The 13,900-nt window shown below is 32.2% G+C and overlaps 1 protein-coding gene across 12 annotated transcripts in view; it reads left to right on the top strand.

The window, feature by feature from the left end:
• LOC145248018 (armadillo repeat-containing protein 8-like) overlaps positions 1-9,718 on the top strand; it is a 214,175-nt gene extending 204,457 nt beyond the window's left edge. For all 12 annotated transcript variants that reach the window (XM_080109718.1, XM_080109723.1, XM_080109715.1 and 9 more), the window contains one exon: positions 3,650-9,718. In XM_080109718.1, the coding sequence (XP_079965844.1) occupies positions 3,650-3,680 (31 nt within the window). In that variant the 3' untranslated portion in view covers positions 3,681-9,718. The remainder of the gene's footprint in view (positions 1-3,649) is intronic.
• Positions 9,719-13,900: the final 4,182 nt, after the last annotated feature.

The following is a 13,900-nucleotide window of genomic DNA, read 5'->3' as shown; positions in this document are numbered from 1 at the left end:
AGTCACTGGACAAAGTGGGGGAGGGTAGCTCTAGATATATGTAAGGCTTTTGACAGGGTATGGCATGAGGGTCTTCTCAAGAAAATCAGATCATACGGCATCACTGGAAGAATACATAACATAATTAGATCCTTCTTTGATAAGAAAAAAATCCAGGTTGTCCTTGACGGTCGTACATCTAAACAATATGATATAAATGCAGGAGTGCCTCAGGGGTCTATCTTTGGACCTCTGTTATTCCTAATATTCATAAATGACCTCCCTGACAAAATTGTCTGTGAGATGGGTATATATGCTGATGACACCACGCTCTATAACAGACATGACAGGAAAACAAATGAACACATATCTAAGGAAATGGCAGAAACACTAGAGGAAGACCTCCGATCCATAGTGGAGTGGGGACAAAAATAGATGGTCACCTTCAATGCTGCCAAGACTAAACTTGCTTCCTTCCCTACCGCCAATAGCAATGGCCAATGACTTTTTATCTGAAAGTACATCTTTTAAACTTCTTGGCTTAACGTTCACAGGAAACATGAGTTGGAACAATTACAGTGGGAACATTGCCAGGACCGCTGCGAAGAAGGTGGGTTCTTTCTACCGTGCTAGAAAGCTATTAACGCCTGAAAGTATCCTATACCTCTATAAGGCCACCATTCGCCCATGTATGGAGTATTGTTGTCATATTTGGGCTGGTGCATCTGTCACTAGTCTCTCGCTCCTAGACAAGGTTCAAAAGAGTCGCCAATCTGATAGGTCCTGAACTGTCAGCTAAACTTCAGCCTCTGTGACATCAACGAAATGTTGCATCCCTCTGCCTGTTCTACAAGTAATTTAACGGTGAATGCTCTGACGAACTGCAAGCATTTGTACCCCCTCGACGTAAATACCCGACAAACCCGACAAGCAGCTAAATCCCACCCCTTCACAGTAGAGATCTCTAGATGCAAGAGAGCCTTCTACTCCAGTAGTTTCTTCCCCAGAATAGGTAGACTTTGGAATTCCCTTCCAGGTCCCTGCTTCCCCGACTGCACTGACATGCAGAAGTTCAAGTGTAACGTGAACCAACATCTTGCTGCCCAACTTCCTACACAGTACCCCTAGTGCTTATATCCCTGATAGTAGCCCCCTACAACAAAGTGGCAATGTGCCTTGTTTTGGGTGAAAATGCAATAAAAAAAAGTATAATTATTTTAATACCTACAGACACTAGGAATCATTAATGCAGGGAGTTATGATTACAGCCAGTTGGGAGATTCAAACTTGGCTACGAAGCCATCTCTGACTCCATTAGCAAGGAACAAATCACATCGCCAACGTTAACTGCAAGAAATGCAGTTGAAATTAATATTTATATAAAGCGTAAATGTCATAGACGGGTAGAGTGAGTTTATGATTATAACATGATCTGCATGTGTAAGCTTAAGTGACCAACTTATTTCAACTTAGAGTGCTCAACAATAAGAATCGGGTTCTTAAAGGGGCTGACATAATTATTACTATAATTATTTTAATACCTACAGAAACTAGTGTTTCATCCTTTTGGTAATCATCTGTGCAGGGATGCAGGTCGGGAGATTCAAACTTGCCCACAAAACCATTTCTGACTCCATTAGTAAGGAATCAACCACACAGCCAATATTAATATATATATAATTAATTATATATAATTAATTAATATATATATATATATATATATGCAACAGAATAATCAGTTCCAAGTAATAGTTTTGTAGGAGGTTGAAGGTTCAAGCTTCAGTAACAATCATACTAAGAATATAATCAGAATTGGGGAGGGGGGCTTTTCCCAGTCATAAAATTAAATTGCTTAAATATAATATTTTAATTTGAGCAGGTTTTGTATATATTATATATTTCAAAAATAAAAAAAGTATATGGGTACCATCAGCTAGAATCGAAAGCAAAACTGTAGCATTCAAAGCTGGTGACATTACCACTGCAATAATGTGACGCACATATGAACTGATTAAAAATAAACTAAGATGAATATACAAAATGTATAAGAATTTTTTTTTAATCTTGAACCCTTAAAACTATTTTAACCGACTAAAGATCCATAAAAGGACAGTCCATAATAAATCCAATCATTTGAGGCCTCTGCAACTTTTAGTTTTGGAAGAGATAGTTTAAAAATATGGGGACAGACGGACATACTGAGTTTTATAAAATAGATTTCTATCCAGTCATGACTGATGGAATGAGAGCAATGTACTCCTTTGATTCCATTTGAAATTCCATGGAGATTCTCAAGTTCAATAAGATGCACAGGTCAAAAATTACATGAACCAAAATGAGATGAGTAGTTTGAATAATTCAAATTATAAGTCATTGAACAAATCAATATTTCAATGAACTTAAAATTGTACCACATCTGCTTGAACATCCAATGGTTTAAAGGTCAAAGGGATGAGACAACAGAATGAGAAATATTTATTTTAAACTTAATTATTTAATGCTTTGTTAAACCATCTTTGAAACTGGTCTCTTGTGTCAATCAACGCTCCCATCCAAGACTCGAGATTGACCACCACCACTCTCTCAATTGTATTTCTGACATCATTTCGAACTAAGTATTATCACTTTCTTTATCACAAATTCTCATCTCTTTTCCAGGTGATGAATCTTCAGTATCTGATCCTAAACAGAAATATAGTTGTTCTCACAGATTATTGTATTTTTTCCAACTTTTGTTGGTTTCTTAATCTTCTTTGACCAATCAGTCATTTGTATATCTCAGCTCTCCTTTGTCTGATTTTTAAGCACTTTTTGCTAACTTGCCAAAATTAACAAAATTTGGAAAAAGTAGTTTTGTATCTGTACATTCATGCTTGAAAAATATAGACTTGAAACGTTTATGCAATAACAAGTGGAAATAAGAACATAAATCAGTTGTAAGGATAGGGCCTCACTTCTCTATATTGTATGAAGTATTTCCAAAGTTATGCCACAGAAATGTTGATAACTCAAAAACTATTTATCAAATTAGGCTGAAATTTTGTGTGATGGTTACTGCTAAAGAACATTAAATCCATGCATCAAATTTGGAAAAAAATTGGAACTTGAATTTAGATTGTAACTAAAATTTTTATGACTAAAGGTTAATATTATTATTAGATATAGTATTTTATTGGCTACTATATGGGCAAATAGCGAGTCTCTATGATGACCAAAATGAAAATGTGATTGTCACCTGTTTTATAACCTTAACCTAGATATCCCAAAATTAAACCAATTCTTAGACTGATTAATATTTTGACCAAGTTTAGTGATGATTGGTCAAGCATTGTGGACACTGTGTTGTACACAAATATACATGGTGACAAACAAACAAACTTGGCCGATGGTAATAATTGTTAAAAGAAAGGTTTTTATCTTTATACTTGTTTATGACACTTAGCCTTATCATTGGTTGATAAAAAAAGTTAATGCTAAAGATTTCTAAAAAGCATAGATCATGGATTAAGAACGGCCAAAAATCAGAGTAAATTAAATAATAAACAGATGAATTTGAAATTTATTAAAGGTTGCCAGCTACAACAAAAGGCACCAATTAAAGTAATTTTAAAAATGTCTTTTTTGTATTGATTGTTTTGTAAAGTCTTTTTTCTGTCTTTGCTTGTTTCAGAGTGAAAGTGGCCCTGCAACAGTTCTCCTGACAATATCTGAAATTATTTGCAGTTGACCCTGAGCAGAGATTATAGTAAGATGAAATAACAACAAAATGCTGAATTAGCTTCTGCCTCTTTCTATTTAATATCATCAACACCAAAATTCAATACTACTGCCTCTTTTTATTACTTGTTCATAATCAACTTCATAACTCAAGAAACCCTAAATAACAAAGAGAGATAACTACGTGATTTGTTGGTCTCCTCTCCTTTCAATTTCACATGATATAAGGATTGACATGATGTTTGCATGGAGAATGTTCTGGATTTTGGTGCTTTAAAAAGAATTTGTAAAAACTGATGATTAAAAAATCTTGCTACTTACTATCTATGAAGATCAAACTATCAAGGAGATGCAACAAGATTGAGCATGATCTTAGCCAGGATTACGTTGTGTGTGTGTAAGGATTCAGGTATCATAAAAGGAAAATATAGAATTTCTCAAGTTTTTGTTTAATCATACAATTCTGTTTATTGTAGTCTTTCTTTACCATTTTTGTTATTTTGAAAATTTGTGTTTTTACTTGAGAGAGATTGGTGTTGAATTTGACTAGTATGGATTCAGTCCCTCGTTTCAGGACAAGGCTCTTCCAAGAGACAAGTTTAGTTTTAAAATGAAAAGTAAATGTGAAAAATTAACCTATTAATTCAAATGTCTATAGTCATCTTTTATCTACATGTTAAGAGACAATGAGATTTTTTAAAATGGCATGTAATTTAAACATTATCGGCAACAATTTCTAGATTGATCATTGGTGAACTTGTTTAATGATATTAGTGATGTCAATAGTGATTAATATTAGATTATTTAGTCTGTTCTGTAACATGGTGCTTCTCTGTTCATTCTTGATTATTTTCAACCTTGAAAAACATTTCTCTACAACAAATGGTCACATAAGTGCATAAAAATGCATCAAGCAATTTCTATATTTGGAAGTATCAAGTTCAAACTTTGATTTTTGTTTCTTTAAAATAAACAGTTTCAATTGCAAAACATCTTTTGTGGGATCTATGAGAAACATAATCTCAGTTTTGAGTAATGTTGAGAAGTGAACCAAATCTTGACTAAGAAATTCTTTAAATTATCAAGCTTTTCTTTTCCAAGCAAAACCCTTAAAGTCATTTGAGTCTGCACTGACATCCACTGCTGCCTGATTTACAGTTTGTCACTTTTTTGACGATAAATCTAAAAATTTAAAATAGTTTATTATTTTAAAGCCGTTTTTTTGTGGAATGATGAAAATTTAATTGTAAGACTTCAATATAATTTAAATGTTCTTTTATTTGATGGAAGCAAAAAAAAAAAAGGTAAAACAGTCTGTGCATGCCATGGCGAAAATAACTTACCATTTCTGTTTGTTTTTAATAAAACAAAAGAAATTTAGGCATAAATAAATTAATGTTTAAAATTTTTTTAAGACAAAAATGTTAATTTAAAAGCAGCAAGAATTTGGTTAAATTCAATGGAATTATTTGAACATAAAATGAAACATTTTAAACTATTGTTGTAAATTTATTTTTGTAATCATCTGAAAAATATTAAAAATGATCCAAATATTGAAAGTGTAATGATTTTTTTTTTTTACTTATTTAAAACATCGTCATATATTATCCCCTAACAATTAATTTTTATGAAAATGAATAAAGACCTTAAATTATAAAATGTTATTTCAGTTTTTCATATTTCTTATTTTGTTTGTTTTAAATTTGTATTTAAAAAAAAGAAAAAAAAAAAATGTTTTGTGTTAAAATAATTATTTTAGTTCCTTGTGTTTTTGTTTGGACTGAATTCATTAAAGCACACAAAAAAAAACTGCAAAAAAATAAAAAGATGATCTGTAAATAAAATAGTGCATCACCACTCCATAAAGTATTTGTATTATGTGACATTAAAATTTAATCTTTGTGTCTTTTCATTTCAAGGGCCTGTCAAACAAATAAACACCTTAATCACTTTTACATTCTAGTTTGGATGTTAATGTGAAATCCTGTTACTTTTATTTAAACTGATTTTACATTAAAAAAAAAAAAAAAATTTTGGGCAGTACAGAATAAAATTTTAGATTGTCTTTAGTGGTGAACATGGTTTACAGGTAAAAGAATCATCCGAAGCAAGGCTATGTTCATTACGATGTCATCCCACAATGTGAAGAAAACAAAAATTGCCTCATGTGGAAGCAACTTAATAGGAGCTTATTGCAATAACCTTTACTTTTTTATTATTTTTTGATTATTGATTTAATCATCAATGATTAAAATAAAATTTATGCACAAAATGTTTTCTTAATGCAAAAAAGTAAAAGTAACTATTTTAACTTATTTTTTGTTTAAATTCATGATTTGTGATGCTTTTTTTTTCTTTATTCAAAATTGTATGCCGCATTAAATTGACAGTATTTTTGGAACAAAATATTTTGTCAATTTTTCCAGTCAGTCATATTGAAAATTACCCATAATCCAATTTCATTTACTTGTAAATCATTTTGACCACTAAAAGTGAAGATGATCGAATTTTCCAAAAAAGCAACATTATAGAAATCATTTTATTTCTTTTCATTAAAACAACTTTGTTCTTTTGATTTAAGTCTTTACCTGCTTTTGTTTTTTTTCTTGGACCATTAAACACACTTAATCAAATGTCTGCCTTGTTGCATCAATAGGCATACAATAAAACATATCTTTATCAAATAACAACTACACAATTGATGCAATTCTATTTTCAAACACTAAGACGTTATCTAAACTTACCTTCTCCCCATGAAATCGTAAACACCTTGAAAGATACAAATCTTTACAAACTTCTTTAAAGTATGGCCCTTCTGAGCAGCATATAACACACTAGTGTTTAATTGTTATTGAGACTGAACAAATGTACTCATTTTTTTATTGCTTCCAATTTGCTGCAGTATAATGTTGACATTTCCTAGATATATTCCTGCTTTACAGATGCAATCAACTCCTCCAGCACCTGTTGGAGAGAGTAAAAGGCAGAATTGTAAGCCTCGCTTTCTTTATTTTTTTTTATAACTCTCTTGATTAATGATAAAATTCTGAACATCATTTTAACAAATTCTATTTTTTTTTTTTTTTTACAAGACTTTTGGAAGCCAAGAAAGATAAAACTTGGTGTATTTTTAGCACTAACAACTGAAAAGAATGGGTTTAGCCTGACACCAGACATTGCCAAATATAAATTAAACAAATTTTCAATTTCAAGTTGATTTGCCCTCAAAAAAAAAATTTTCATTAAAATAAAAATCTCAAACAATTTTATATTCATCTCTTTGTCAAATTAAAATATATTTTTTTAATTTTTTAAATTGAAATTATTAAAAGGTGTATGTCAGAATAACAAGTAATCTTTACATTAGTGTTTGCTTTATTTAAGCATAATAAAAAAAAAAAAAAAGAATATGACCTGATTAGTTCTTTTAGTACGTTCTCACCAGAAATAGATTTATCAACTTAAAAAATTCAAAATAAAAAAATATTTTAACATTTTATTGATTGGTAAATTTTATTTTACACTTTCTTCCTTTTAATATATATCACCTGTTCTTATTTACCTTACCCCCCCCTTCCCAACCCACAGGAAGGTATGACATAAGGTTAGAAGGGGAAGATTGAGAAGTCAACCCACAAGAGGAAGTGTACTCCAAGCTTTAAAAATTGCTTAAGTAGCTCTTTCGGCATTTCTCAGTAGTGGCACCTCATTGATTAGCAATAAATTAACCTCTTCTCTAAGGGTGAGAAGATAAGCTTTGTTTTGTGACCTAGGACTGCAGCACATCGTACTTTAGCATGACACATGTAAGGTCACCAGACTGTTGGATTGACTGTCAAAGACGTATCTTCGACTAGTATAATGGCTTCTGCGCAAAGAATTACCCCCCCCCCCAAGTGAGACTTTTATCTAAACAAAAGTATTTGTACATTTAATCCCCTCCAAAAAAGTTGATAAATTGCTGCTAAATTTGCTTATTTCATATTATTGAAACTGGATGAAAATCAATTAATTTGTTTTTTTTTTTAACTAATGAGTCACTACTTATGAAGGCCAAAAGCCACTCGAGAATATGGGTTAATAAGATATATAAGAATATGAGGATTGAACATGGTAAATAGATTGAACAAAATTGGATTAGTTATTAACACATTTCATGTTAGCTTGCGGTAAACAGCAGGTGACCCAAGAGACAGTAATTTTTTCCCCGTTGTCAGAAACATGAAATGTAAAAACTGAAGGACAAAGTAGGCAGAACCGAGAGTTGTGTGGCTACTGAAATACATTCAGTCCATTTTCTACTTTCCATCAATATGGATGTACAGGTGGCAATGTTGCATGCCACGTGCAACATGCTCTCTTAAAAATATGCAACACTTTACAAATTTACATGTCATCTTAGTGCAAGGGATTTTTCAAGTTAGAAAATTTACATTAAATTTTTTGTAAGAAATATAGATGGTTTTGAATTTTTTTTTCATGTAAAAGATATGAAACCAAGTGGAAATTTTATTTACACTTGGAATTATATGAATTTTGAAAGACATTATGTACAATATCATACTAAACTTTCAATTGCTTGCATGATTATTGTGGTGGAAATACACTTGCTATGAATGATATAATCGAACTGGAAAACAATTATTACAATGTTATTCCAATGTTAGATTTTAAGAACAAAAAAAATTACCGGTTAGAAAAAGCTTAAGTTCTTATTTACTTATATCTTCCTATAAAAGCAGAGTTAAACACGAGTTCTGTTTTTAATGTGAAAATTTAGCTCCCAAAAATGGTACTCTGGTATAAGAATAAAAATTGCCTCAGTCTAAAAGGATTTTTCCTTTACTAACCTAGAAAAGGGAGATGAAGTGTGGTATCAGAATTGTTAGTTTTTTTGCAGGAAGGTGTCATTGTCTTTTCACATATAGTGCCTGATATTCTTAAATGGTCACTCATTTGATACTGACCAAATTCAACATTGCTTTACTTTGATAATCTAACAAGAACCAGCGTGTATGAACTTGATTATGCCGTATTCTATAGCAGTGTAGATAAAACCGTCTTCAGCCATCTTGAAATACAGTGTAAATCAATTTTGATTATTTCTAAAACTACATTTTGCTAACGGTTTCGAAATGTTCTTAAAACATTTGATCCAAAACAATATCCTCCAAATTTTGTATTTATCTTTTTTATTTTTAATACCAGCATACCATGCCAATTTCTCTCAGAAATTAGTTTTAATAGTAAAAAAATTTTTTTACAGCAGCACAATTTCCTATTTGCAACCATGTTTTCTGATTTATTTTATTTGTGATCCTGTTTTTCTTTTGAAGTTTTTGTTATATATCAGAATTTCTATTAATTTGTACATTCATTTCATGGAGAAGATGAATTTTTTAAAGGGGACAAAGCTGGAGTACCCCATAATTCAAGGTGGTCCAATATGGTTCTATCTGCATTAAATTAATGTACGAAACTGACACACACCCTCTCCATGTAGAAGCAGAATGGATTCATAGTTAGAATTTAATAAAATATATATTTTCATTTGATTAATTGGTACTTAATCGATATGATTCAAAACAAATTTGTGGCTTGATTTCAGTTCCAAAAATGTTTCGTCCTCGTATCATTCCACTTTTTACTGTTTTTATTGTTTTTATTTTATTTTATTTTTTATTTTAACAATCATCTGTTCCATTCCTTTTCTTTTGTACTAAATCCTGGAATTTATAAAAAAAAAATAAATGGGTAAAAAAAATTGTTTAAATCATTCCGAAAATGATTAGTGTTAAAAAAACATAAGAGATGCTGAAAAATGATTGGAGAAGATATGGCTTGATTATATATATATATATATATATATATATATATATATATGCTTTCTCCAATTTAAAAAAGAAAAAAAATTGTCTGCTTCTTCTCTTCCTTCTCCTTCTTGACTTTATTCCTTCATTAGTCACTGCCTGTTTAGTCTTATCAGTGTCTTTGTAATTAAAAATTTCAATAAAACCAAAAATATAAACATACAAAAATTCTTTTTTGTTTTCTTTTGTTCTGTTTTTTTTTTTTTTTTTTTTTTTTTCAGCATAAATTTCTTTGCTATTCAAATCGAATGTCAACACAATTTTTTTTAACTTGATTCACTACATTAATCTTTCTCAGCCATCTCATAAGGTTCATCGTCTCTTAACTGACAATCATTCCATCTCATTAACCCTTATCCTTGAGTGGCTTTGGACCTTGAAAAGCAGTAATCCATTAGTTTTAAAATAAAAGCCTTTTCACTGTTTGACCAAACTTACCTTCAGAGGTTGGCATATCTTAAAGAACTGGTCAATCGGCTCCTCCTTTTTCAGTGTGAACTCTAGTTGAACCAATAAGAAGTTCAAAAAACCTCATTGACTCAATAAAACCATGAGAATGTCAATTAACTGACCTTTCTAAATGTGTTAATAACTTTCAGTAAACAATCATTCAACACATCCATATATCATAAAATCGTAAGACAACTTGCAATATAAGTAAATGCAAACAAGAAAGTAAATCAGGTGTGAAACTGTATAACTTCGTCTGACAATGTAAGGATGGGCCCAAGTTTAATCTGAGACATCTTCATATTGTAAGAAGCATTGCAGAAGTGATGCTATAAACCATCCCCATAAGTATTAGTTCATTCTATTAATCATCTTCAATACCCCTCATAAGGTTTTTCATTTTACAATTGACAATCATTCCATTTCATTAACCCTTTAAGTATTTTTTGGCCTTAATAAATAGTAACTCATCTAGTATCCCCCCCCCCCAAAAAAAAAATATGTGGTGTTGGAGGATGATCACCTGCTTTAATCATGAGCAACTTTGCAGATAATGCATAGGATTATTGTTCTTATGCAAATCATTCAATGAGAAAAGTAAATTTGTATAGATCAGCATGCTACGACTGGATTCTGTTGTTGGCATTGGTTTCCTTGGTTCTTTCTCAAATTAGCTACTTATAGGAGTGACCACATGAAGGTTGCCAATATCCAGAAAAGAGAGTAGTGTTGTAGAACTAACGGAGTTCTAACTCGACACATACAGGTGCAGATTGTAGTAGTGGTAGGCGAGTCCAATCCCTTTCATATGATGTTATTTGCATTAAAAATAATGTTTCACATACATAGTTGCTGTTATTGCTATGAGTTAGTAGATATAGAACAGTTGAGGTAGCAAGATAAGTTAGAAAGCAAATTTCTAAATGAATTTATGCTACAAAAATTGGCATACCTGGTCAACAATTTTTGAGATATTTAATAGTATTAATACAGGATTACAAGGTAAGGAAAGTACGATAATATCATTCATATATATATATATATATATATATATATATACGCACTAGTATAAGTACCTGTCGTTGACTGTGTTCAAAAGCAGCCTACAGAAAATGGACTGGGCCCAAGAAGAATGAAAAAAAAACAGTTATGCAAAATTTGTGTTGAATTGTCTAAAATTCCAACTTTTTTTTTGGCTTTCACTTTAATAAGAACATGAATTTATGAGGTGAATTTATTCGACACAATATGATTCAACTCAAAAAAATAAATAAAACCTAATGTGAATTAAGATTAAAGTTAAGGTGTTATTATGGACCCTCACCCCTTTTAAAAAACGTTGTTAAACTTTGTGACATTTACATTCTATGGAGGTCACGAGCGAACGAACACCAAATAATTTTATTATACCATATTTCTTCAAACTGAAACATAATTATCAAAGTATACTTACACAGATAGATATGAAAAGTCTTTATTAAAGTTTGTGCCTATTTCCATTCTATGGAGGCCAGGCGTGAACGCAGACCCCACAATTTTATTGTACCATCCCTATTTAAGTTGAAATATACTTATCAAAGTATTCTTATGTATATCTATATCAAAACTCTTGTAAACGTGTTTGTTTGTTTGTTTGTTTTTTTTTCAGTTTTTATTTCCATACTTTGGGGGCCAGGCACGAACGCAGACCCCATAATTTTAATGAACCACCGTTCTACCAGATCAAACATGCCCATTCCTGATCCTCGATACATCTATCATTATATGTAATCAGTTTTTTAAAATAGTCAACTATATAGGAGCCTATTCGTGACCAGACACACACACACAGACGTTCAGCTTTATATTATAGATTTATGCATTTGTAGGTAACTTATGACATAAATTAATAATGCGTATAGTAAATAAATTTGCAGCTAATTCTACCCTATGCGACCAAGGCCGCCAACCCCATATTTCCTTGTGTGTCAGAAAACATGCTATGTGACACGCAAATATCTGTACGTGATGTGGCCAAGCTAATCAAAAACCTTGATTCCAGTAAAGCAACTGGCCTTGATTGCATTCCAATTCTCGTGCTCAAAACTAGCTCCCATACTTACAAAGTTGTGTAAGCATTGTCTTAAGAATTGCTTCCCAACACTCTGGAAAATCTAATCAGTATGCCCTGTATTTAAGAATTCAAGTGATTGGTCGTCTCTCTCTCTCAGTACAGACCAATAAGTCTCCTGTGCGTCATGAGTAAATTGCTGGAATCTGTTAGAAAAGTAGTTAACTATCTCAACAAAAATAACCTTCTTAGTGACATGCAATATGGTTTCCGTTCTGCTAGATCTACAGCAGATGTGCTTACTGTTATATCTTATAGGATTAGTGAATCTCGAGGGGGGAGACTTCTTGATATAACAAAGGCCTTTGATAGAGTATGGCACAAAATCTTCAGTTATGGTATAGCTGGAAATTTCCTTTTTTTTTTTTTTTTTTTTTTTTTTTTTTTCATAGGCATCACAACTTATCAAGGCCAAGAGGCCACTCGAGGATAAGGGTTAAAGAGTGTATAGTAGAAATTGGACAATATAGTAATCGTTAGTAATGGAAATTTGGTAAATTTGTTAACAAGTGTGACGGCTCATCAAGAACTTGTTTACGTTAGACTTGAAGACAACCATATTGTAGTCAGCTGGAAAGCAGGAAAATGGAAGACAATTCCACAGGCATGCAGTTCTAAGAAAGAAGCTTTGTTCATGGAATCTACGTTTATTGGATGTATCTGGCTCTTATATAGATAGAGAATTGCATCAGCAGTTAGATATCTACTGGATCAATAAGATTCCACAATTTTTCCAGCGACCTTGGCAACAGATTTGATGTACCTGTTCCATTTAAGATTAGGAGTAAAGGTCAAGCCCAGAAGCTTGTCAAAACTTGAGGCCTCCTCAAGATGAGAGCCATTCATTTCAACTGATGCCAGATGTGGATCAGAACGTTGATGATGTAAAGAGAGAAGCTTGGTTTTAGATGCATTAAAAGTAACCAGCCACACCTTTCCCCATTGTACCACGTATTCAAGATCAGAGGAGAGAGAATTGGAGAGAACTTGGTCGTTTACGGTCTTACATCTGATACCATAGATGGTAGTGTCATCAGCATAAATGTCTACGAATGATGTAAGGATGTGATTTGGAAGATCATTAATGTAAATCAGGAAGAGAGTTGGGCTCAGGATGGAATCCTGAGGGACTCCAGCATCAATACTGTGAGCTTCTAACTTCTGCCCATCAACTACTACTCTTATGAACCTATCAGAGAGCCGCTCCTTTCCCCATTGTACCACGTGCTCAAGATCAGAGGAGAGAGAATCGGAGAGAACTTGGTTGTTAACGGTCTTTGATGTGTTGCCATAGATGGCAAGTGCTTGTCTGAGCTCCAATCTATGGACCCCCTCGCCAAACTTACACGAAAAACACTCATCTAGCTGAAAACACTATCAATAATTTCCCCTACTCGTTATCTGTGCCTAAACCTAAACGTAAATTCCATGAACAAAGCTTCTTTCTTAGAACTGCACACCTGTGGAACTCTCTTCCGTTTACCTGATTTCCAGCTGACTACAATATGGTCGTATTCAAGTCCAATGTAAACAAGTTCTTGTTGAGCCGTTCCCCTTAAGTAATCCAATTTACCAAATTTCCACTATACTAACGATTACTATGATATTATCCCATTGACTACTGTACATTCTTTAACTTATCCTCGAGTGGCCTCTGGGTCTTGATAAGTGGTGATGCCTATGTAAAAAACAACAAAAAAAGGAACTGTATGAAAGAATTGTATAGTATGCATTTTCAAGATATAAGTGTACAAAAAACATGAAAATAGTGGAT

Source organism: Euprymna scolopes, chromosome 26, assembly GCF_053919585.1.
Source record: "Euprymna scolopes isolate OS-2025 chromosome 26, ASM5391958v1, whole genome shotgun sequence".
NCBI classification, from domain to species: Eukaryota; Metazoa; Mollusca; class Cephalopoda; order Sepiida; family Sepiolidae; genus Euprymna; species Euprymna scolopes.
Note: the sequence above shows the minus strand (reverse complement) of the source record. Positions and strands in the feature narration are given on the sequence as shown.